Consider the following 26,724-nt stretch of genomic DNA (forward strand, 5'->3'; position numbering starts at 1 on the left):
TTTTTTTTTTTATATATACATTTGCAAAAAAAATCTAAAAACCTGTTTATGCTTTGTTATTATGGGGTTTTGTGTGTAGATTGATGAGAAGAAACAAATAAAATAATACGGTCAAGAGGTCTGAATACACTGTATATCCAAAAGGGCAATGGGGACAGGAATAGAAAAGGGGAAAATAGATGAAAAGACAAAAACCAGTTCCAAATAGAAAGTGTAAAATAAAGACAATTCCTTCAGTTATCACCAAGAAACACAGTTAGGCCAGAGGACAGCTGCATAAATGGTCACACACAGATCATACACTCACACTGCATTTAGGAAATCACAGTAAAAGTGTCTGTAAACTTTAAAACATTAGGGAGAAGTATCCATCACTACATTAGCCGATTCCTTTGGCCTTGCAGAGTGACGTCCCCTCTGTCTCCTACTCCTCTTCCTCCATCATGCCCCAGGCCTCCTCTGCTTTCATATAGTACTGGTTGGCCAGTCGGCCTTTCATTGCTTCCATGGCTGCGTCTGCTGCCTGTGTGAACAGATCACCTGGGCCAGAGAAAGAGAGTCTGTGGTTAGTCACTGTAAGTACAACAGAGGTTATCACACCGAGGGCTCAAGTTAGGGTTTAGTTCTAGTTTAAGTTCAGCTGTGTTTCTCTCTGCTTACTTACCTGCTCTCTGTGGGTCTAGGTCCAGGCCATGGCCCCCCTCCTGGTACATCTCAGCCTCTCTGGCCAGCAGCAGGTAGAGAGGCTCGTCCTGCATGCCGTCATACTCGCCCCCCTCGTCGTAGTCCGTCATGTTCAGGGCACAGTTGTACCAGCTCACCGCCTCCTTCCAGTCCTGGGACCTGAGAACCACAGAGGTTTTTATAGGTTTGTTATGAAGAAGCGCTTTTCATTTAACATCCATTTCACAGTCCTGATATAGTCGGTGTCTTGGGGACTGCTCTCTATTAGTTGTATTTGTGTAATCTGTATTGTTCTGGGTTGATAGCTTCTCATCATAGATGGTCCCATCATTAGTTGATATCTGATATGTCCCCCCAGTCTCTGACCTGTCTGGTGAGAGGATGATGCCTGTGTCGAAGGCCCTGGCCACCAGGATCATACAGGGTCTGTCTCCTGCCTCAGCAGCCTGCAGCAGGAACTTGAAACCCTTCATACGGCTCCCTGAGTTGTCCTGATCACAAGAAAACAACATACAGCATGGAATTACAATATAGAGAAGGAGTCAAAAGACACATTGTGAATTAGAGAGAGAGGTAGAGAGAAAGAGATACCTCTAGCTCAATCTCTGACAGTATATGGTGTGGCAGCTGTAGGTAACACTGTCCCAGGGCAATGATAGCCTCTAGTTCCCCACACATGGCTGCCGTCTCCAGGTGGTACATGGCTGAGTCCTGGTCCCACTGCTCCTCCTTTTCACAGAACCGACCACCCTCGTGGTAATTCACCATCGCCAGGTGGACCTGGGGAAGAGGCAAAAGGAGATTTATTGTGTGTTTTTAGTGTGTGTACGTGCATGTGTGTGTGTGTCCCAGCCACTCACTTTCCCCAGGATGGACTTCCCGGTCTTCCTCTCCAGGATCATGGAGTCGAGTCTCTCCACCTCCACAGCAACACAGGATGGCCGGTGGACGTGAGAACGAGAAGTGTGGTAGACACTCCATTTCTCATCTGTCAGCTAAACAGACAGAGAGCATAGAAAAGGTCAATGAAGCACTGTATATGTATGCATGTTCATAGTACTCAAGCCTCAACTTGTACATATCTGATTTAACACTAATGCTAATCATACCACAGGTATGCAGTGAGAGATGGAACAGGCAGTTACAGACCTATTGATTGGTTAGGTGATTTGATCAGGGAGGGACCAGGTGAACATGTTGACATGGAGAGGCCAAACAAGGACACACATAGAATAAGACCAAAACACAGGGCGGCTGCTGAGTTTGAATTCCTTTTCTTGGGTGCAATAAAACCTTTGCCCCTACTAAGCATACATCCTTAGAAAACAAGCATGTGTCAAATCATCAACTGACACAGTGCAACGTCAGTGCTCCAACCCTGCAAAGGCCTGGGTTAGTCCCCTTCATGCAGAGGACAGGGCTGTTGGCTGTTGGAGACATTTACAGCAAGATAATTTAGGTTTGGGTTAAGGGAGGATCTGCTAGGAACCTTTCTCTAGCAAGGAGACAGACACAGCAGCAAAAACCCAGTTAGCTGTCAGTTATCCCATGGAATGGAGCCATAGATTAGACAGCAGGAACTCTACACTAGTGAGCAAAGGATAGGGGGCGACAAAGATGAGCAAGGGGTTATTTGATTATAGCGAAGGTGGCTTTGATAATGGTCATTTATTTTGTTTACCCATCCGACTCAGACTGCTGTAGAGGTGGGGCGGGCCTACATGGTGACATAAACGGAGCTAAAGAGAAGGTTAGATTCACACTCACATGGCTATACAGAGAGTAATAGGTTAACAGCTTTTGATGTTGGGGCGTCAGAGAATCCATGTCATGGTGGTCCAGTGTGGCTCAGTTGGTAGAGCATGGCACTTCCAATGGGGGATCAGTATGAAAACGGTAAGTCGCTCTGGATAAGAGCGTCTGCTCAATTACTCAAATGTAAATGGTGAGCAAACATGAACAATAACTTTGGTGTCAGCTAGAAACAATACAAGACTAAAGAGGAAGTAGTTGACTGTTTCCATAAAGTATTTATGACTGACAAGCTCACCAAGACTGAGTGTTGGTGTAGAGAAGAGTAATGTCCCCCATCGTTGGGGTCCCCTTCACTCCTCCTCTCACTTGGACACCCACTGTCTCCTCCATTCTCTGAGTCCTACAGAAAACAAGCACAGGCCTCAGTTTATGTCAACCACAACTAATGTCATTCTTGTGATCAGGATCGTAAGAGCCATTTCCACAAAGCCTTCACTGACCTTGTGTTCTGGGCTGTGGCTGCGGTTGTTGTGTTTCTCCCGTTCATCCATCTCATTTACAAAAGACCAATCTGAGGGTGGGAAACCAGATGTTAGATTAGAAGAATGGCAGATTTTTTTTTTTAAAGAGTTGAAGTAGTTCAACTATATCTCAAACTGAGCCCTTGTTCATTCAACCTCTAGTCTAGGGTATCAAATAACAACACCGGTTAGTTCGTTTTTATGGGGCTTTAGGCATGCTATTTGGAACGTCATGCTAATGCTGGGCTGCAGCTAATAAAACAAACCCAGATGTTGGGTCACTGACATCACAGGCCCACAGATAACCTTCTAGATTAACATAAAATTAGATAAGTGTTATTTGGGTGTACTATAACCTCTAAGCCCTGTTCCTACCCAGAGGAGACTTTCCCATGGAGCCCATAGAGAAGTGCTGTCCTAGGGGGGAGCCAGGGAAGGCGAGGGGCGAGCAGGGGATGGAGTCACTTATAGTGTTGTCCCCAGTCAGGGTCTCTGACAGACGGGAGAGAAATGGGGGCGCACGGCCCACTGAGATGGTACGAACACGAGCTGAACCACACTGTTCCTCACTACCCCTCAGTACCGTCTGGGCCGACCTCTGATTGGAGGGGAGGGTTGAAAATATTGTTAAATATGAGGACTAAAAGACAATTCTAAATAGCTGCATAAAAGTTGCATGACGTCTCGGGCCTGTGTTCAAATAATTTCCACGGTTGTATCCTGTCTGTGATGTGCTAATATAATTTCTGTGGTAATACGATGCCTGTGGCTACAACTAGGATAATATGTGATGCTATGTGTCATCGGTCTCACACACTGATTCTACTTCAATATATTTCTATGGTCTCACCAGCAGTCTGTTGGTGCAGTCCAGCTGGCTTTTCTCTGCAGTGGAGAGGTCAAAGGGTGTGAGGCCCATACTCTTACAGATCTTATTACACAGGTGGGAGTGGAAGAACAGCGCCATGCCCCGCACACCTGTAATACACATACAAGTATGTTGCAATCTAATTGAAAGTCTTTCGCTAGGTGGGTCACAACTGAAAATGTCAGTCTACCTTTGTGTTGCTAACAGTGTGACTGTGTGAGAGAAAGCCGTACCCAGGTTTCCATTTCCAAAGCCTTTGCCCTTCTCTGTGTGGATCTGGGGGTCCGTGTAGAGGTCCCCCACCCCCTGGATGTCCACCACAATCAGCTGGTGGGCCGAACGCTCAAATGAGAAGTGACTAAATGCCTGCAGGCAGACAGAAAATCACTAGTTACCAGCAAAAAACGAAAATATGGTGGTTTACAGGCATTTTGATAGGTTGGAAGTTCACACACAGAACAAAGAAAAATGATACAATTTCAAATCTAGCATTTTCAATTGATAACAAAGATGAAGATGCATTGTTGGGTTCTGCAGCTCAGGAGTAATCCATGAAGTTGTCCAACACATTTACAGCAGTAACAGCCGGATGTTGTCGTCCTTGACGAAGAAGTACCTGTGGAGTGAGCCTGATGTTGTCATCCTTGACGAAGCCGGAGTTGGAGTTGTATTTTGTGTACTTCCCCTCAATGTAGTGTTCCAGGTGGTACAGAGGTTTACCTGGACGCTGCATCATCTCAATCACACACATCTGCATGATGTCCACCTGGGAGGGGGAGAGAGTGAGAATGGTTAGTTTCATTGTTAGAAAATCGTGGAAAATCCACAATCAATCATCTAATCCAGGGGTTCCTAAACTGTTTCAGCCTGGGACCCAAATGAGAAATTCTGTGTTTTCCTGGGACCCCCTCTTTTGACACCTTCAACTATACATAAATATCTGTACTTTTCATTGCCCTTATGCCTCAAACAAATGCAATATAGACAAATAACAATGAAATATAATAATATAAATAGCTATTCATGTTTATTTTTCCTCATTAAAAACACTCTTATAGTGCATTTGTAAAGTATTCAGACACCTTGACTTTTTCCACATTGTTACGTTACAGCCTTATTCTAAAATGGATTCAATTATTTTTCCCCCCTCATCAATCTACACACAATACCCCATAATGACAAAACACTAATAGGTTTTTAGAAATGTCAAAAATGAACAAACATTTAGACCCTTTATGCAGTACTTTGTTGAAGCACCTTTGGCAGTGATTACAGCCTTGAGTCTTCTTGGGTATGACGCTACAAGCTTGGCACACCTGTATTTGGGGAGTTTCTCCCATTCTTCTTTGCAGATCTTCTCAAGCTCTAGGAGTCTTGGTGGTTCCAAGCTTCTTCCATTTAAGAATGATGGAGGTCAATGTGTTCTTGGGGACCTTCAATACTGCAGAAATGTTTTGCTACCCTTCTCCAGATCTGTGCCTCGACACAATCATGTCTCGAGATTTACAGACAATTCCTTTGACCTCATGGCTTGGATTTTGCTCTGACATGCACTGTAGGACCTTATATGGACAGGTGTGTGCCTTTCCAAATCATGTCCAATCAATTTAATTTAAAGGAGAGCCACACACTCTTAGGAGTTTGTCTGTCGAAGCGTTGGATATTAGGTTATTACATTAAATTATTGCATCTGTGCTCCTAGAGTGTGCAGCTCTCCTTTAATTTTTCAAGATTTCTACTCTGCTAGCCAGCACCTAAACCTAAATAGGTGTGCGTTTCTTTCACCTCTAGATCAATCAATTGAATTTACCACAGGTGGACTGCAATCAAGTTGTAGAAACATCCTAAGGATGATCAATGGAAACAGGATGCACCTGAGCTCAATTTCGCGTCTCATAGAAAAGAGTCTGAATACTTACGTAACTAATGTATTTCCATTTTGTAGAAACTATTGTTGAAAAAAAAAAATCTAGGTTGGAACGGTTGTTAAAATACAATAAATAATTTTCATTCTGAATTGGAATACACTGAGCACATCACAGTTTTTAAACCTGGGCTCAGTTTTTAAACCTGAGCCCAGAATATAAATGCTTGAGAATGTTAACCTGAGGTCATGCATCCTGCTGAAGATGAACAACCCAGAACTATGTGTGGGTTTGCCTCAAAAAAGCATCTTGCTTCAATCAGTTTATTCCAGTTCAGAATAAAAATTATTACTTGTATTTTAACAGCAACAGTTCCAACCTAGACTTGTTTTCAACAATCCTTTCTACAGTAAGATGTACAGTAGGCCTGATCCTTTTATCTTCATATGCACTGTAACTTAGTGTTGCACTATCAGTAGCTAGCTAGCTTGCTTGCTTTGGCTAATATTAGCAATCTAACTAACATTAATAGCTGTGTACTAGGGAATTGTTTTAAAGAGAAACTCACATCTACATTGAGAGATGATATTCCCTTATTTCTGCTTATTATCTATCGCCTGTTATAAAATGACAACAATGCCTTGTTCTGAAAAAACTCTCTGGGTTTACCATCATGCTGTGGATGTTTGGTCAGAATGTGTTGTTTTAATTTGTTCATTTTGAGAGAATCATTACTAAGCACTTCCCCGCACCAAACACATTGTGGACGCCCCTCGTTGTTTCTCAAAGTTTATATTAAACCAAGAGAGAGAAACTCATCGCCGTATTTGCATTTCATGACAATTGAGCTGTCAGAACTTGTGGCAAACGTGACGCCATTTGATGACACAAGTCATTTGATGACATCGGTGAGTGAAGGCGAGTGAGAATGGCAAGTCATTGTCTGACAGCGTATCATCTGCTGCTGAACAACAGCGCTGCGTCGTGTGGGTCGCAGAGTGATCTTCAAGAAAACTGCAGAAAAAAGATTTGGTAAACTGCGAAGCACACGGGCATCGCTCCCCCACTCACGCAGCTGCCAAGCTGACACGGCTGCTAAGCAGATAGCGCAATGAATAGAGTCCATTTACACTTGGACAAATAAATTCCAGTAATTAATGAAATCATACTTTTACTCTAACACGTTAAGACCCACCATGAACAGGTCCGCGACCCACCCATACTTTAAGAAAGGCTGATCTAATCAATCAATCAATTGACCAATCAACTGGATGACTCATTGGTTAATTAAATGTTCCATCCATACCTGTTTGGGTGGCCTGTGGCGGTTGTACTCTTCTCCCCAGAGTTTGGCCTCCATCTGCAACCTGACATCCTCAAAGTACACATCCCTGTCCACAGGCTCCATGTAGCGCTTCGTCACATAGTTACACGCACTCTTCCAGTTACTACTGTGGGAGAAGTTAGACAGCTTCTTCCTGCAGAAAGATGGAAAGGAAATATGGAAAAATGACAAAGATTATAAGAATGGCACTGTATTAAAATGTCAGGAACATTTAAATGAGTAAATCCAACTAAGGTGAAATACTCCTAAGGGTTTGAGTGGCGTATCTCTTGGGATTTGTGTATTTTTGCTGATAAACCATAAAGATGCTTTCTATGGTGAGAACCTGTGCGTGAGCTTGTTAGTGGGTGAGGGTTTATTTGTTGGACTGCCAGTGGTCTGATATAGACAGGATGGATGCCTCATTGCCTCCACTACACTGTCCCCACAGAAAGGGATCATAATATCATAAGGTCACAAACTTTGAGATAGAGAACTCCACTGGGTGCCATGTTGTCATGAAAAGTTTGAGAATTGAGAATGTGAATTAGAATGTTGTAGTCATGGAATGTTTGTTTCTGTCTAGGGATCTATCTAGGGCTCTAAACTGGACTAAATGGGTCAGGGAGATATTTGTGGAATGTGGATTGGGGACCTGAGCAGCTCGTACCGTCTTGTCATTTTGTTTACACTGCATGAAGAGGAAAGATCACACGGCTCTGAAACTAGCAGGAACAAAAGGCCAATAAGAGACCAGGCCGTATGGAGAACATTATTAAAGATAAAGTGTGTGACACTTACGTTCTGAAGCATTCCCTCATGGCACCGCGTCCAAAAGGCTGTGAGAAACCAAAAAGACAAATCAATAATTGCTGAGAAACTCAACTCACCAAGCTTCGGAAGACTTTCACATTCATGTAAACAGTGTTACTACATTCCACATACATATCCACAAGTCCAACAATGTTCTGATGAATAATAACATAGATTACTGCTGATTTAGGAGTGGAGGCATACCTGGCCAGACATCTTGATGTGCACTGTGTCTTGAGACCACTCCGCTGTGATAGCCTTGTACCTGTGGAGAGATCAAGCAAATAAACATCCATTGATCAAACATTATTATTCAGTTCTATATGGTCCAGAATTCTGGACTTGTTTTAGCAATATGGTGATGACTAGAAATTAGTCCATATACTGAAGGGGTCGGGGTTAGAACAAGGGGACTGAAAACAGAAACTGACAAACATTAGAGTACTTGGTTTTGTTCTAACCAGGACCTGCTCTGCTTATCCTCAAATAGTCCAAATATAGTCATCCATAACCTGAAAATAGTCTAATCTATGATGTCACGTCCCCCAGGATTAAAAGGGGTTGTGAGATATTCCATTGGTTTGGTGATGTTCAATGTCAGAGCCCAGACCCAAAGACCATGTGGGAATGCATTTATCACCCATGTGAACTTGACGTTACACGTCACAATCAATTCTCACCATTGGGATCATTAACAGTTTGTAGGGTTCCTTCTCTAGACTGGATCTGATCCTAGGGGGAGAATTTCAAACACACTGTATGTACAGATTATGAATGCTTGGCTTGTCTGAGACTGGGTCAGCCATACACACCGATAAGACATATAACAGACGCAGAGGCAAAATATTTACACAGTCTGTCCTGCCAAGCATATGTCTCTGCCTAGAACTCTGTGTACCAGGGTTTTTATTCCAGTCAGGAGTCAGCCACTGCTACTGGGGGCATGGGACAAGAAGATGGCACCATGCCATTGGCTAAGAGACCAGAGAGGCTTAGGTAGAGCGAGGTTACGACTAGAGTTGTCCGGTAGCCACGAGTCATGACCGCAACCAAATTCCACATGACCGTTGAGTCACGGTAACTAGGCTTCTCCAAAACTGTGCTCTGATGGTCATTAGTAGCATACCACACTTTCTAATGGCCTGGTACTCAGTGTCCTACTGTCCCTCTAATCCCTCTACCAAATCAAACACTTCATGAGAGCCCTGGAGTTTGAGCAGAATAGGATCACCTTTGGCACAATGACTTCAGCGATGTCTTTTACAAAATAGCCTCCAACACTCTACTCAGCAAATTGGACGCAGTCTATCACCGTGCCATCAGTTTCGTCACCAAAGCCCCATATACTACCCACCATTGCGACCTGTATGCTCTCGTTGGCTGGCCCTCGCTTCATATTCATCACCAAACCCACTGGCTCCAGGTCATCTATGAGTCTTTGCTAGGTAAAGCTCTGCCTTATCTCAGCTCACTGGTCACCATAGCAGCACCCACCCGTAGCATGCGCTCCAGCAGGTATATTTCACTGGTCACCCCCAAAGCCTATTCCTCCTTTGGCCGCCTTTCCTTCCAGTTCTCTGCTGCCAATGACTGGAACGAATTGCAAAAATCACTGAAGCTGGAGACGTATCTCCCTCACTAACTTTAAGCATCAGCTGTCAGAGCAGCTCACAGATCACTGTATCTGTACATAGTCCATCTGTAAATAGCCCACCCAACTACCCCATCCCCATATTGTTATTTATTTATTTATTTATGTTTTGCTCCTTTGCACCCCAGTATCTCTATTTGCACATTCATCTTCTGCACATCTATCACTCCAGTGTTTAATTGCTAAATTGTAATTCTCTCCACTGGGATTCTCTGCCTGTAACCCTATTACATGGGCTGAGTCACTGGCTTACTGGTGCTCTTCCATGCCGTCTCTAGGAGGGGTGCGTCACTTGAGTGGGTTGAGTCACTGACGCAATCTTCCTGTCTGGGTTGGCGCACCCCCCTGGGTTATGCCGTGGAGGAGATCTTTGTGGGCTATACTCGGCCTTGTCTTAGGATGATAAGTTGGTGGTTGAAGATATCCCTCTAGTGGTGTGGGGGCTGTGCTTTGGCAAAGTGGGTGGGGTTATATCCTGCCCTTTTGACCCTGTCCGGGGGTATCGTCGGACGGAGCCACAGTGTCTCCCAACCCCTACTGTCTCAGCCTCCAGTATTTATGCTGCAGTCGTTTATGTTCGGGGGGCTAGGGTCAGTCTGTTATATCTGGAGTATTTCTCCTGTCTTATCCAGTGTCCTGTGTGAATTTAAGTATGCTCTCTCTAATTCTTTCTTTCTCTCGGAGGACCTGAGCCCTAGGACCATGCCTCAGGACTACCTGGCCTGATGACTTCTTGCTGTCCCCAGTCCACCTGGCCGTGCTGCCGCTCCAGTTTCAACTGTTCTGCCGCTCCTGTTTCAACTGTTCTGCCTGTGGCTATGGAACCCTGACCTGTTCACCGGACGTGCTACCTGTCCCAGACCTGCTGTTTTCAACTCTAAAGACAGCAGGAGCGGTAGAGATACTCTCAATGATCGGCTATGAAAAGCCAACTGACATTTAGTTCTGAGATGCTGACCTGTTGCACCCTCGACAATTACTGTGATTATTATTATTTGATCCTGCTGGTCATCTATGAACATTTGAACATCTTGGCCATGTTCTGTTATAATCTCCTCCCGGCACAGCCAGAAGAGGACTGGCCACCCCTCATAGCCTGGTTCCTCTCTAGGTGTCTTCCTAGGTTTCTGTACAGCACTTTGAGATATCAGCTGATGTAAGAAGGGCTTTATAAATACATTTGATTTAATTACTTTGCCACTACGGCCTATTTATTGCCTTACCTCATTTGCACACACGGTATATAGATTTTCCCCCTATTGTGTTATTGATTGTACGTTTGTTTATTCCATGTGTAACTCTGTGTTGTTGTTTTTGTCACACTGCTTTGATTTATCTTGGCCAGGCTGCAGTTGTAAATGAGAACTTGTTCTCAACTGGCCTACCTGGTTAAATAAAGGTGAAATAAATTAAATATGAATTGAAATAAGTGTTTTGATAGCCTCTAAAAATGAGGAGGATCCCATCAGCTTTCTATAGGCTAGGCCTACTATATTTATTTCTCAACTTCCCTAATATTAAGCACATTTACAACAGGAGTTGCCTACCTGCTTGGCATGAAAATCAACCACCGAAAAATAGTCCCTTCATTCGCTATTCAAGTGCATACGGATGCCATATCTTTTCCCCCCTGACCCTGGTCCATTCTAAATCAAAACTATTTTCACACATACAGTGGGGCAAAAAGGTATTTAGTCAGCCACCAATTGTGTAAGTTCTCCCACTTAAAAATATGAGAGAGGCCTGTAATTTTCATCATAGGTACACTTCAACTATCACAGACAAAATGAGAATAATAATCCAGAAAATCACATTGTAGGATATTTAATTAATTTATTTGCAAATTATGGTGGAAAATAAGTATTTGGTCAATAACAAAAGTTTATCTCAATACTATATACCCTTTGTTGGCAATGACAGAGGTCAAACGTTTTCTGTAAGTCTTCACAAGGTTTTCACACACTGTTGCTGGTATTTTGGCCCATTCCTCCATGCAGATCTCCTCTAGAGCAGTGATGTTTTGGGGCTGTTGCTGGGCAACACGGACTTTCAACTCCCTCCAAAGATTTTCTATGGGGTTGAGATCTGGAGACTGGCTAGGCCACCTTGAAATGCTTCTTACGAAGCCACTCCTTCGTTACCCGGGCGGTGTGTTTGGGATCATTGTCATGCTGAAAGACCCAGCCACGTTTCATCTTCAATGCCCTTGATGGAAGGAGGTTTTCACTCAAAATCTCACGATACATGGCCCCATTCATTCTTTCCTTTACACAGATCAGTCGTCCTGGTCCCTTTGCAGAAAAACAGCACCAAAGCATGATGTTTCCACCCCCATGCTTCACAGTAGGTATGGTGTTCTTTGGATGCAACTCAGCATTCTTTGTCCTCCAAACACGACGAGTTGAGTTTTTACCAAAAAGTTATATTTTGGTTTCATCTGACCATATGACATTCTCCCAATCTTCTTCTGGATCATCCAAATGCTCTCTAGCAAACTTCAGTTGGGCCTGGACATGTACTGGCTTAAGCAGGGGGACACGTCTGGCACTGCAGGATTTGAGTTCCTGGCGACGTGGTGTGTTACTGATGGTAGGCTTTGTTACTTTGGTCCCAGCTCTCTGCAGGTCATTCACTAGGTCCCCCCGTGTAGTTCTGGGAGCCCATTTGCTCACCATTCTTGTGATAATTTTCACCCCACGGGGTGCGATCTTGCGTGGAGCCCCAGATCGAGGGAGATTATCAGTGGTCTTGTATGTCTTCCATTTCCTAATAATTGCTCCCACAGTTGATTTCTTAAAACCAAGCTGCTTACCTATTGCAGATTAAGTCTTCCCAGCCTGGTGCAGGTCTACAATTTTGTTTCTGGTGTCCTTTGACAGCTCTTTGGTCTTGGCCATAGTGGAGTTTGGAGTGTGTCTGTTTGAAGTTGTGCACAGGTGTCTTTTATACTGATAACTTCAAACAGGTACCATTAATACAGGTAATGAGTGGAGGACAGAGGAGAACTTAAATAAGAAGTTACAGGTCTGTGAGAGACAGAAATCTGGCTTGTTTGTAGATGACCAAATACTTATTTTCCACCATAATTTGCAAATAAATTAATAAAAAATCCTACAATGTGATTTTCTGGATTTTTTTTCTCATTTTGCCTGTCATAGTTTTTAAGTGGGAGCATTTGCACAATTGGTGGCTGACTAAATACTTTTTTGCCCCACTGTATATGATTTAGAATATGTAAATACAAGATTAAATTGAGAATAGTCTGATGGGTGAGATAATATTCTAAGGCAAGAAACAGCACATGCATTTTTTTTGCAACTATTTCAAATCTTAGTCACATTCATCATGTCTTGCCCATAGGCCTATATTTCTTGATAAGGTTTGTATCACAACTAATGTGGCCAAATAACTCTAAGTGTAGCCTATAGGCCTAGGACCCCTGGAACAGGGTTGGAGAGCCCATAGCCTGTAGGTCTTGGACCCCTGGAACAGGGTTGGAGAGCCCATAGCCTATAGGTCTAGGACCCCTGGAACAGGGTTGGAGAGCCCATAGCCTACAGAAATCCTAGTGAAACATGCGTTCCTTATAAACCCAGTCACTGCGCAAACGCAGAGTTTTGGCTGGCCAGCGGACACTATTTAAAAGAGGTTCCCATCTTTCTGGAGCGACTATATTTATTGCTCAATTTTTACAATTAAACACATGATCCGCTTTACAACCGGTGTAGACTAACTGGCATATTACAAACGTAACCACTGCTAAAATTGCATAAATAACTAAATGAATCCTGTTTCAAATTATCACCTTGTTAACCGCTCAATACAGAATAGCCACACGTGTACAATCCCTCAGAAATCATTTGGGGAAAAATATCCTATCTATTTTATTGAGCCATGTTCAATTTAATTTTTCTTTTCTTTTTTTATTTATTTTTTTTAAATTTTTTTTATTTTACCCCTTTTTCTCCCCAATTTCGTGGTATCCAATTGTTGTAGTAGCTACTATCTTGTCTGATTGCTACAACTCCCGTACGGGCTCGAGAGAGACGAAGGCTGAATGTCATGCGTCCTCCGATACACAACCCAACCAGCCGTACTGCTTCTTAACACAGCGCGCCTCCAACCCGGAAGCCAGCCGCACCAATGTGTCGGAGGTGCACCTGGCAACCTTGGCTAGCGCGCACTGCGCCCGGCCCGCCACAGGAGTTGCTGGTGCGCGATGAGACAAGGAGATCCCTACCGACCAATCCCTCCCTAACCCGGACGACGCTAGGCCAATAGTGCGTCGCCCCACGCACCTCCCGGTCGCGGCCGGTTACGACAGAGCCTGGGCGCGAACCCAGGGACTCTGATGGCACAGCTGGCGCTGCAGTACAGCACCCTTAACCACTGCGCCACCCGGGAGGCCCCAATTTTATTTTTCTAACTTTAAAATAATGTAACAGGAATGATGAGCAAATCTTGTCTGCTAAATTAACTAGTGTAGCTCACAGCCAGATCAGGGCCTAACATAAGGACGACTCAGAGTATGCTATTCTGTTCTTCTGAAATAGGCTACATTTTCTTCATATCATGCTTCCGTAGACCTGGCTAAAATAAATAGTAATGTTCATGAGCTGAAATAAAAAATTCCAGAAATGTTCCAAATGTACAAAAAAGCTTATTTCTCTCAAATTCTGTGCAAAATGTGGTTACATCCCTTTTGGCTTCAGACTAAGTGTTTTGGCGTGAGCAGGCAGACAGCCCAGATATCTGCCACAAGGGAGATTTGTGCACAGGCCAAGAAAAACTTGTAAGGGCCATAGGAAATGCAGTGATGTTTATATAATGTACTGTACCTACAGAAAGGGCAGGGGTGTGGGGATGATGTGTATTTGTCAACTACTGACACACACACACAAATCTGTACCTGTATCGTATGCATGGCTCTGTCTTGACTTCCTCCAGGTGAAACTCAGCCCAGAGATCAGGCATGGCCTTGGCCTTCTCTAAGGCTCTATTCCACGCTGCCTGGAACAATGGGAAACAAGACTCATCTTTTAGAAGATCACACTGTATCACAGCTTATGCTAAGGGAAGCTACAGACACTGGGGAAACATAAATGAAAACACACAGATTAAGGATGTGACAGTCATGGAATTCTGGTAGATATTTTTGTCAGCCCAAAAAACAAAAACAAATCGGAAGTATTATTTTTAAGACGCACATTTTCTCCTCTCCTCCAGACTGCATGTGCTGCAGGGAGTCGGACACTCATGTGGTTTTCAGTTTGTAATTACAGAGAGATCCTTGATGAAAACCTTGATGAAAACCTGCTCCAGAGTGCTCAGGACCTCAGACTGGGGCAAAGGTTCATCTTCCAACAGATCAACATCCCTAAGCACACAGCAAAGAAAACGCAGGAGCGGCTTAGGGACAAGTCTCTGAATGTCCTTCTGTGGCCCAGCCAGAATCTGGACTTGAACATCTCTGGAGAGACCTGAAAATAGCTGTGCAGCAACGCTCCCCATCTAACCTGAGCTTGAGAGGATCTGCAGAGAAGAATTGGTGTACCAAGCATGTAGCGTCATACCCAAGAAGACTCATGGTTGTAATTGCTGCCAAAGGTGCTTCAACCATTACTGAGTAAAGGGTCTGAATACTTATGTAAATGTAATATTTCATTTAAAAAAAAAAAATATTATTATACATTTGCAAACATTTATAAAACCTGTTTTTGTCTTGTCATTATGGGGTATTGTGTGTAGATTGATGAGGGAAAAAAACGATTTAAATGATTTTACAAGAAGGCTGTAATGTAGCAAAATGTAGAAAAAGTGAAGGAGTCTGATTACGTTCCGAATGTACTGTACATGCTAGAACGCGCCAATAAGATCTCGCTAGCTCATGCTTGGCTCTGCCCCTTCCTTGCTTTTTCTGCCCCTTCCTTGCTTGTTCTGCCCACAACGACTCATTTGTTCCCATTGGAAACGACAGGCTGTGGTCTATCTTGGGTTAGTTATAAAAATCTTTGGCACCATAGCCAAGCACAGTATGAGTCATAATACCCATAAAACCTGCCGGTCAAACACGGAAATGGTTCAAATAGTTTATCCATCATTAATTTTATCCATTGTGGATTTTAGAAACACTTTTTGTATAGACTTACCCTGGCGTGACGTTTTCATAAACGTGTAAATCGCTCTCAGACAAGGTGACTTTTATCAATATATTAGCCTATATTTACCCCCCTCCAAAAATGAAATGCTTAATTAGCTGCTCATAAAGAACTACAAATTCCTGTCTCAAGATTCACATCACTCACCAAATCCATGATGATCTGGACGGGACAGGCATGTTAATGTTAGCCACATGTAATGTTAATATTAGCTACATTTAGTAATTAATAAATTGGCTAAAGTTTTTTTTAAATTGACAATTCTGTGTACTGTCATGGGCAAGTTTTAAATTGAAAATGCATGTTATCTAGCTAGCTAGCTCATGGCTAGCTAGTTAACAACATTAGCCTGGCTAGATGGCTACATTTGCTGTCTATTTGTCTAGCCATTTAAATGCACAAAAAATTTATAAAAACAAGTTTAGCTTTCTTTGGCTTTTATAAACCAACAGTCTAGCTTGCTAACTTAGATGGTGAAGCTAGGACTAGGCATTCTTGATAAAGTGTGTTTGTGTCCGTGGGTGAGTAGCCTACTTCACTTGTAGCTACCCCAGCTAGCTGTATTATTTTAGTCTGGCTTTTTGAGAGCTTTCAAAGATGGACTGATTAGCATCCTCGCGATTCAGTGTGCTTACTTTACCGCAGGAAAACATTGATATGTTTGCTGTTACTCTCTGGACAGCAGATCCTTAGTGTAGCTAGTAGGCCAGGTTACAGTGTGTAAACTTAAGTCCTACCTGCTATGGTGGGTATTTAAATGAATTGGTATTCACACATTTGTTTTGTTTTTTAGGTAGAATTACCATCATGTTATTGATGCCAAATTGCAAACCTTATTTTCACCTTCTGTTTTCCAGAACCATTGGGAGTGCCCGAGTCTTATCACCTCTCAACTAGGTACACTGTTTCAACCTGGAACACTATTCTCCTGCTTTGGTCTGTTTCAGTCATTGCAGGAAGTCATGAAGAGCAAGAGTGTGTAAAGGGTTTTGTCCCAGCCCAGCTCTAACACCTGACTTAAATAATCAACATATCGAATCACAGTGATAGGCTATGATTTGTAATGCTCCACTCTCAAGTTGAAGTTGAACTTGTTGACTGATGCCAAGGAGGCAGCGGCTGCAAAGAAGGCAGCGGCTGCAAAGAAGGCAGCGGCTGCTAAGAAGGCAGCGGCTGCTAAGAAGGCAGCGGCTGCTAAGAAGGCAGCGGCTGTGAACGAGAAGACTGCAGCACTGATGCACACCTGCCCTATCTGTCAGGTGAGTAAGTTTGATTAACTGTATGTGCTCAAAATCCCTCTTTTGAATTGATAGAGGAAAACAATACAGGGAGAGATATGATAAATCAAATCAAATCTAATTTTATTTGTCACATACACATGGTTAGCAGATGTTAATGCGAGTGTAGCGAAATGCTTGTGCTTCTAGTTCCGACAATGCAGTAATAACCAACAAGTAATCTAACTAACAATTCCAAAACTACTGTCTTGTACACAGTGTGAGGGGATAAAGAATATGTACATAAGGATATATGAATGAGTGATGGTACAGAGCAGCATAGGCAGATACAGTAGATTGTATCGAGTACAGTATATACATATGAGATGAGTATGTAAACAAAGTGGCATAGTTAAAGTGGCTAGTGATACATGTATTACATAAGGATACAGTCGATGATATAGAGTACAGTATATACGTATGCCTATGAGATGAATAATGTAGGGTAAGTAACATTATATAAGGTAGCATTGTTTAAAGTGGCTAGTGATATATTTACATCATTTCCCATCAATTCCCATTATTAAAGTGGCTGGAGTTGAGTCAGTGTCAGTGTGTTGGCAGCAGCCACTCAATGTTAGTGGTGGCTGTTTAACAGTCTGATAGCCTTGAGATAGAAGCTGTTTTTCAGTCTCTCGGTCCCAGCTTTGATGCACCTGTACTGACCTCGCCTTCTGGATGATAGCGGGGTGAACAGGCAGTGGCTCGGGTGGTTGATGTCCTTGATGATCTTTATGGCCTTCCTGTGACATCGGGTGGTGTAGGTGTCCTGGAGGGCAGGTAGTTTGCCCCCGGTGATGCGTTGTGCAGACCTCACTACCCTCTGGAGAGCCTTACGGTTGAGGGCGGAGCAGTTGCCGTACCAGGCGGTGATACAGCCCGCCAGGATGCTCTCGATTGTGCATCTGTAGAAGTTTGTGAGTGCTTTTGGTGACAAGCCGAATTTCTTCAGCCTCCTGAGGTTGAAGAGGCGCTGCTGCGCCTTCTTCACAATGCTGTCTGTGTGAGTGGACCAATTCAGTTTGTCTGTGATGTGTATGCCGAGGAACTTAAAACTTGCTACCCTCTCCACTACTGTTCCATCGATGTGGATAGGGGGGTGTTCCCTCTGCTGTTTCCTGAAGTCCACAATCATCTCCTTAGTTTTGTTGACGTTGAGTGTGAGGTTATTTTCCTGACACCACACTCCGAGGGCCCTCACCTCCTCCCTGTAGGCCGTCTCGTCGTTGTTGGTAATCAAGCCTACCACTGTTGTGTCGTCCGCAAACTTGATGATTGAGTTGGAGGCGTGCGTGGCCACGCAGTCGTGGGTGAACAGGGAGTACAGGAGAGGGCTCAGAACGCACTCTTGTGGGGCCCCAGTGTTGAGGATCAGCGGGGAGGAGATGTTGTTGCCTACCCTCACCACCTGGGGGCGGCCCGTCAGGAAGTCCAGTACCCAGTTTCACAGGGCGGGGTCGAGACCCAGGGTCTCGAGCTTGATGACGAGCTTGGAGGGTACTATGGTGTTGAATGCCGAGCTGTAGTCAATGAACAGCATTCTCACATAGGTATTCCTCTTGTCCAGATGGGTTAGGGCAGTGTGCAGTGTGGTTGAGATTGCATCGTCTGTGGACCTATTTGGGCGGTAAGCAAATTGGAGTGGGTCTAGGGTGTCAGGTAGGGTGGAGGTGATATGGTCCTTGACTAGTCTCTCAAAGCACTTCATGATGACGGAAGTGAGTGCTACGGGGCGGTAGTCGTTTAGCTCAGTTACCTTAGCTTTCTTGGGAACAGGAACAATGGTGGCCCTCTTGAAGCATGTGGGAACAGCAGACTGGTATAGGGATTGATTGAATATGTCCGTAAACACACCGGCCAGCTGGTCTGCGCATGCTCTGAGGGCGCGGCTGGGGATGCCGTCTGGGCCTGCAGCCTTGCGAGGGTTAACACGTTTAAATGTCTTACTCACCTCGGCTGCAGTGAAGGAGAGACCGCAAGTTTTCATTGCAGGCCGTGTCAGTGGCACTGTATTGTCCTCAAAGCGGGCAAAAAAGTTATTTAGTCTGCCTGGGAGCAGGACATCCTGGTCCGTGACTGGGCTGGATTTCTTCCTGTAGTCCGTGATTGACTGTAGACCCTGCCACATGCCTCTTGTGTCTGAGCCGTTGAATTGAGATTCTACTTTGTCTCTGTACTGACGCTTAGCTTGTTTGATAGCCTTGCGGAGGGAATAGCTGCACTGTTTGTATTCGGTCATGTTACCAGACACCTTGCCCTGATTAAAAGCAGTGGTTCGCGCTTTCAGTTTCACACGAATGCTGCCATCAATCCACGGTTTCTGGTTAGGGAATGTTTTAATCGTTGCTATGGGAACGACATCTTCAACGCACGTTCTAATGAACTCGCACACCGAATCAGCGTATTCGTCAATGTTGTTGTCTGACGCAATACGAAACATGTCCCAGTCCACGTGATGGAAGCAGTCTTGGAGTGTGGAGTCAGCTTGGTCGGACCAGCGTTGGACAGACCTCAGCGTGGGAGCCTCTTGTTTTAGTTTCTGTCTGTAGGCAGGGATCAACAAAATGGAGTCGTGGTCAGCTTTTCCGAAAGGGGGGCGGGGCAGGGCCTTATATGCGTCGCGGAAGTTAGAGTAACAATGATCCAAGGTCTTTCTACCCCTGGTTGCGCAATCGATATGCTGATAAAATTTGGGGAGTCTTGTTTTCAGATTAGCCTTGTTAAAATCCCCAGCTACAATGAATGCAGCCTCCGGATAAATGGTTTCCAGTTTGCAAAGAGTCAAATAAAGTTCATTCAGAGCCAACGATGTGTCTGCTTGGGGGGGATATATACGGCTGTGATTATAATCGAAGAGAATTCTCTTGGTAGATAATGCGGTCTACATTTGATTGTGAGGAATTCTAAATCAGGTGAACAGAAGGATTTGAGTTCCTGTATGTTTCTTTCATCACACCATGTCACGTTAGTCATAAGGCATACGCCCCCGCCCCTCTTTTTACCAGAAAGATGTTTTTTCCTGTCTGCGCGATGCGTGGAGAAACCTGTTGGCTGCACCGCTTCGGATAGCGTCTCTCCAGTAAGCCACGTTTCCGTGAAGCAAAGAACGTTACAGTCTCTGATGTCCCTCTGGAATGCTACCCTTGCTCGGATTTCATCAACCTTGTTGTCAAGAGACTGGACATTGGCAAGAAGAATGCTAGGGAATGGTGCACGATGTGCCCGTCTCCGGAGTCTGACCAGAAGACCGCCTCGTTTCCCTCTTTTTCGGAGTCGTTTTTTTGGGTCGCTGCATGGGATCCACTCCGTTGTCCTGTTTGTAAGGCAGAGCACAGGATCCGCGTCGCGAAAAGCGTATTCTTGGTCGTACTGATGGTGAGTTGACGCTGATCTTATATTCAGTAGTTCTTCTCGACTGTATGTGATGAAACCTAAGATGACCTGGGGTACTAATGTAAGAAATAACACGTAAAAAAACAAAAAACTGCATAGTTTCCTAGGAACGCGAAGCGAGGCGGCCATCTCTGTCGGCGCCGGAAGTTCAGAATAATAAGCAGACAAATCAACAGAGGATCATGAGAAGTTTGCTTCAGGAACTTTCAGCAAAAGATAATCATAATGAATCATGAGATATGATACAGGGCCAAGAGTTTTTCCTGACCACATAACCTGACCATGGAAAACTATTGGCCCTATGATATATAAGTATCAATGTAGAAATAGGAGTCTTTCTATTGACCTACTAGGAGGATAAAACGTCTCACATTAGCTGTCCTATCTGAAAGTCACCCAAGAGCTCTACATTGCACAATAGCATAGATCATTAACGTGCTGTCACCAGATTCATTTTACAACCACAGCCAGCACAGGAGCTTTTCTTGTCTGAGGCCTAACCAGGAAAAACTCCTGACTACACATGAATGTCAGGACTGTTGTACTCAGCTTTATCAGAACTAACAGGCTGACGACACCGCTCACATCACGTGCACAAGCGTTACAAAATACATTTTGAAGTCTATATTATTAAATTATTGCACCCACACTAATCGCGCGCGCCAATGAGCGTCTGCGTTGCCATGGGCTAAAATTAAAGTCAGTTCAATTTGTGACGCAGATCGCGCTTCAAGTCCTGCCTCTCCCATCTTCTCATTGGTTTATAGAAGCAGGTAGCCACGTGCCATTTCCTCATTGGTTATACCCACAAGCAGGTACCCACGTGCCATCTCATTGGTTATACCCACGTGGGTGACAGAAAGACGAACAAGGTCAGTGGTGGTAATGCACCTAATTTATGAAAGTTGCCAATCTTAATATAAAGTCAAGAGAAGAAAAAGCCTGGAAGGATGAGAGATGACTAGAAACAATTCGGTTGACCGTTGTTTGTGTGGATTAATTGGTGGAGTAGAGGACCTTGTGCATTTCAGGTAAAATAAAAACTCAATGTTTATATCCCAGGACAAATTAGCTAGCAACAGCAAGCTAGCTAAATAGGACAAATTAGCTAGTGTGTGCAAGCTAGCTAGCTAAATTGCCATAAATGTTTCATGCTTTTCGACCTGTCCCCAAATTAATATAATTGGTTCAGAGTTTGTTTTGATATTTTAACCTGCATGTCGTGATCGCGTTTGGTGTGGGGGGACTAAATAAATTAATGCACGATGGCGCACGTGCGCAGCTGGGTTGGGTTCCGTGTAACAGTGATACTAGCGGCATTTGCTAGCAATGTAAACCTGTTAGTAACCTGACCCTCCCATACAGTAGCATTCTCCAGCCTCACACGGAACCCAAACCGGCTGCGCGTGTGCGCCATCGTGCATAAATGTATTTTGTCCCCACCCACACCAAACGCAATCAAAACACGCAGGTTAAAATATCAAAACAAACTCTGAACCAATTCTAATAATTTGGGGACAGGTCAAAAAGCATTAAACATGTATGGCAATTTAGCTAGCTAGCTTGTACTTGCTAGCTAATTTGTCCTATTTAGCTAGCCCTGCACTTGCTAGCTAATTTGTCCTATTTAGCTAGCTTGCTGTTGCTAGCTAATTTGTCCTGGGATATAAACATTGAGTTGTTATTTTACCTGAAATGCACAAGGTCCTCTACTCCACCAATTAATCCACACAAACAACGGTCAACCGAATTGTTTCTAGTCATCTCTCATCCTTCCAGGCTTTTTCTTCTCTTGACTTTATATTACGATTGCCAACTTTCATAAATTAGGTGCATTACCGCCACTGACTTTGTTCGTCTTCTGTCACCCACGTGGGTATAACCAATGAGGAGATGGCACGTGGGTACCTGCTTCTATAAACCAATGAGGAGATGGGAGAGGCAGGACTTGCAGAGCGATCTGCATCACAAATAGAACTTCTATTTTAGCCCTTGGCAACGCAGACGCTCGTTGGCGCGCGCGAGCAGTGTGGGTGCAATAATTGAATAATATAGATTTCTAAATTAATTTTGCAACACTCGCGCACGTGTCGTGAGCGGTGTAGTCAGCCTGTCATGTCCACCAGTTCCCTAGGGAACGCAAAGAGTTTGACGCAAGTCATTCATTGTCAATGGAGCAGTCCGCACCGCTGCGTTGAGGATGTTGCACTAGGCTGCAGTCCGTTTTGTGTATCACGTGTTTTCAACTCGTGTGTTGCTTTACGGTGTGGTGGTAAGTTACAAAGATAAGTTCATTAACATTCAGGCTAGTTAGTTATCTATCAAACTACAAAGCAATCACTTTGCTAGATAGCTTAGCTAAGAAATTGCCAGTACCTAGCTTCCACTTTCCAGCAAATAATTTCACCTTCAACTGACCAGGTAATCCAATCGTATTGGCAATGTGTCTACATGCAGATTTTTTGCATGGAGGTCCCGGTAACAATCGGCGCTTTGGTCGAACACAGCAGGGAACCAAGAGACAACAAAAATTACCTCCATGCTGAAACCTTTCTGCAGCCTTGCAAAGCACATGTGCGTCAAGTACAGCAAATCCGAACTAGACATCTGCTAAAACAACATGGAAAAACGAAAGAGCATTTAGTGGACGGCGTGACCTACTCACTATGCCACACACACTCTGCAATTTAGATAAGATTTAACGTTACTCTAAGAGATGGAAATTTGTCTTCTGCTTTTAATCCAACCCCCCACCCCCGATATACACACACATTAGGTTGTAGAAGCTAGAGCTGAGGGCAACCACAGTACAGCACCTAATAAGCAGTAGGTGGCAACTGACATCCATCTAGCCTAGTGTATATTTAGCCTAAACTATTTACATTGATAGACGAAGGTCATGTTTTTAACAGGCAGAAAGCCACGTCTGGTTGGTGAGAAACACACACTGGGCATTGCACGTCAGTCCCAGGACACCTGCAGTTTGAGTGTCCCTTCACACGTCCCCAATGATACTATATACAGCATAGCTGTGGTTGTACCCTCAATGATATCATATACAGTACATCTGTGGTTGTGGCCTTGTGCTCAGACACTACCTCCTCACAAAACTGCATCACCAGATATAAGACAAAGTAGTGGTAAGTTATGGTACAGTATAAACAGCCTGTCTGCCTGTTGCTTTTCTGATACAGTTTGCACCGCAGTAGAGCTGAAAATTACATTTAGAATAAGAAACAATACCCTGTTTCACCCATTATCGTCAAGTGCTTATTAGATTTGCATTAGCCTAACTAACTGTTGATATATTCCTGAGGACTCCTGCACGGGTTAGGGAAGATCAAATTACAACTAAGGAACTAATGGTTAGATAAAACAGGTCATGCAAATACAATGGAAGGAAGGAAGAAATTATTTAAAGACTGAATTAATGACGGGAAGGTGAGGAAAAAGGAGGCAGTCACTGATGCAAAAGGAGGGGGGAATGAAACAACGTGCTGAGTAACGTACCCATCCATTGTCAGATAACGCCCCAAACTCGACTGACCGTTGTTGTGGAGTTTCCTTCTCTGTTTCTGTTTCATTCTATGTGGAGAGGCAGAGAAATTAACTGCTTAATATTAGCAACTTTACCATATGTGAGGAGCAGAGCAAAATATATGCGATTGGTTGACTATGTTGGTGTTGAACTTTCCATGAAAAGGGAAATATTATCATGTTATTGCCAGTAGAATGTGTTTTGGAACTTGCTTCCAACATGGCAACCCATAAATTCTACATCTCAAACAGTCTGCCGAACTCTGAGGGAGGGCTATTTATTATTCCCCACTCTACAGGCTGGCCTACTGGATCAAAAGGCCAAGGGTTGCGACCCGTGTTGTGAAAGGGTTGTTTACATATGACATCATCATGTGAGGTGAGAGCTGCTCTCTAGGTACTTCCTGTTCTGAGAGTAGAGACGAGAGGGAGCTGACCTGCTGTCAGCCACAGCAATGCAATCACACACAGATGGCATTCTCCTTCTCTCTAGCAGTGTGCGCAAGAGCTCAGCATTTTGCATACTGACAGAGCAATACAGTACATGGCAACATGTTGCCAGTCAGCTGGTACTTAAAGAATCTTCTGAACCCTGGTAATATTGCACCTACACTACTGCTGCTCACCTTGTACATGAAGGAGTTTTGGGGAGAGTTGGACAGCTGATTGCTGTGGACCAGGTTCTTCAGATAGCCACAGATGTCTTTGGCCTGGCTGACAGGGTCGTCTGTGATGGGACAGATGTAGTAGTCGTCCTCACCGCTATCATTAGCTTCGCTAAGGGATGGAGCATGTTGACCTGGGGTTCTCTGTTTCCTTGGGTTATGCTGAGCACTGCCCACCTCCTCCATACTAAACATCAGGTCATCCTCCATGGTGGCTTGTAGGGGTGTGTGTGATGAGTACTGGGCTGGGGAAATTGCAACAGAAACACAAAGATGTGAATATGCATGTACACACAGAGATGGCTGTATTGCCTAGTTAAATTAAGGTTCAATAAAACACAAAAAATACAAATACTGACGCAATGACAATCTAACTAACTGTGTTTAATTGTGGCCTATTCAATCATCACAAATGCAACAAACTGTCACATGTGGATGGCAGTATTTGGTTTAGTCTTACATTGCATACAGGAACACTTGTTTAGACATCCAACTAGTACAACTATTTTATGAAGTAATAATTATTACTACACGTATTACCATTGAACAAAAACTGCAGCTGAACAGTAGTGAGAAAGGCTCGGGGCTCACCCATCAATCACACCTTTTCAATGTTTCGTAAAGAGTTGAGGGCTTATAAAAAAACATTTGCTGCAGTGCATTTACAGTACATGAGTGTAGACAAAGACAGTACTGCGGCGATTTACCTAATCTGATCAAGGGTGTACAGAGACTACTCGATGAAAATATGCGTGCCTTGATAATCCTCCAACAACTTCCTCTGTCTGGCGGTATTTGCAACGTTTTCAATTAGTTGGGTTGCCTTGCTAGCTAGCTGTTATTCCAAGTCAGAGGGCCGCTGCTGAACTGTGGTGGATTCTGACTCTCCGAGGTGGCCAGAGGGTCCAGGGCGAGTCCCTCTTCTCTGTAGTTTTGTATGTTCACCCGTCCAGGTTGGCGGCGTACACGTATTGTTTACAGTCTCAGACAGCCGCACCCCTTTAGGCAGCGAGCCAAAAAAAGAATGTACATAAGTATATGTATGGCCACTGCGAGTGGTCACAAACACTAAAATGAAATTAGTAGAGTTTGTCACATTTGCATGAAAATACAGACGATGCCACGTGGTGAAAGTGCATGTCCAACATCTAGCAAACAGTTGAAAGTCACTCTCAAGCAGCTAACGTTAGCAGTGCGACAGATGAAATGGTTAGTGCTACTCGGGCTCATTGGGACGTCCCTAACCTAACCAACAACCCAATATAGACTGGGTTGAAACCACAGATGCTTCAGCGTCCGCATGCTTCCCATCCAAAACAGTTCGGAAGACTTCGTGCAAATATCATGACGACATTTTGTGAAGTTTTTGTTCGTTTTGAAAATCTGTGAGGTGTTTTTCGGCAGTTCGGGCACACGGGATTTTTCCGAGAGGCAAGGCGAAGTTCGGAGGCGAAGTCTACGTCGCTGATTGGTCAAGAGTAGGGATTCTTCTGAGAGAAGCCTCGTTTCAAGCAAATATTTTAATTTTGAAATACTGCACCAAGCATCGTAGTTAGATATCCTTGGCAAAAACGTAAAAATGAATGACAGATTTCTTGAGTTATGTTTAGATTAATTCTGACTGGAGGAAGTTTATACTAACTGCGTATCGAAATAGACAAAGAGTACTATTAACGTTTTTTCCTCCTTTTTCGTTTTCTTCTTCTATGATATAGTGGCTGTCCGCAAACCAACTTTAAAGGTGCATGCCGCCACCTACTGTGCTGGAGTGTATAGGCAATCACAGTTTACAACATTTTTAAATCCTCAGATTTAACTCAGTACTTCTGAGAATATGAAAGAGCCCTACTAACTTCTAATAGACCCTCCCCCATCCCCACAATTCCTTCCAATCCCCCACCCCCCCAACCCGTCCAACCTCAATGACCCTACACTTCAATCTTTCCCTCTCTTCAACATACTTACAACAATATAACAACATATGCTCCACCGTTTCATCGACCACACACTCCAGACACAAACCATTCACATGCTTGCCAACCAGATGTAATGACAAGTTAAATGTACAATGTATAATTTAGGGGCTGCAGGTAGCCTAATGGTTAGAGCTTTGGGCTAGTAACTGAAAGGTTTCTGGATTGATCATGTTGAGGGAGAAGTTGTTGTCCTGGCACCACATGGCCAGATCTCTGACCTCCTCCCTATAGGCTGTC

The 26,724-nt window shown here is 44.0% G+C and overlaps 1 protein-coding gene across 3 annotated transcripts; it reads right to left on the reverse strand.

The window, feature by feature from the left end:
* LOC139381902 (eukaryotic elongation factor 2 kinase-like) lies at positions 1-26,227 on the reverse strand. Of its 3 annotated transcripts, none has more exons than XM_071125761.1 (18): positions 25,219-26,227; positions 24,473-24,756; positions 23,820-23,894; positions 14,391-14,491; positions 8,035-8,095; positions 7,819-7,856; positions 7,000-7,171; positions 4,445-4,594; positions 4,062-4,194; positions 3,811-3,938; positions 3,336-3,558; positions 2,940-3,010; positions 2,735-2,839; positions 1,545-1,679; positions 1,276-1,464; positions 1,051-1,175; positions 665-843; positions 1-540 (listed from the first exon to the last, which is right to left on the reverse strand). In XM_071125761.1, the coding sequence occupies exons 2-18, from the start codon at positions 24,719-24,721 to the stop codon at positions 425-427; spliced, it is 2,250 nt and encodes a 749-aa protein (XP_070981862.1). In that variant the 5' UTR covers positions 24,722-24,756; positions 25,219-26,227; the 3' UTR covers positions 1-424. The 3 variants fall into 3 exon arrangements, with proteins under 3 accessions (XP_070981862.1, XP_070981861.1, XP_070981863.1); XM_071125760.1 differs by having other exon boundaries at positions 25,103-25,258; XM_071125762.1 differs by lacking the exons at positions 24,473-24,756; positions 25,219-26,227 and having other exon boundaries at positions 14,391-14,487; positions 23,820-23,883.
* Positions 26,228-26,724: the final 497 nt, after the last annotated feature.

The sequence above is a fragment of the Oncorhynchus clarkii genome, chromosome 23 (assembly GCF_045791955.1).
Source record: "Oncorhynchus clarkii lewisi isolate Uvic-CL-2024 chromosome 23, UVic_Ocla_1.0, whole genome shotgun sequence".
Taxonomy (NCBI): Eukaryota; Metazoa; Chordata; class Actinopteri; order Salmoniformes; family Salmonidae; genus Oncorhynchus; species Oncorhynchus clarkii.

Coding starts and splice junctions, on each gene's coding strand:
- LOC139381902 (XM_071125760.1), bottom strand. Junction 4,595..6,999: donor GCCACAGGCCACCCAAACAG/GTATGGATGGAA, acceptor TCCCCCTCCCAG/GTGGACATCATGCAGATGTG. Junction 541..664: donor CCTAGACCCACAGAGAGCAG/GTAAGTAAGCAG, acceptor TCTCTGGCCCAG/GTGATCTGTTCACACAGGCA.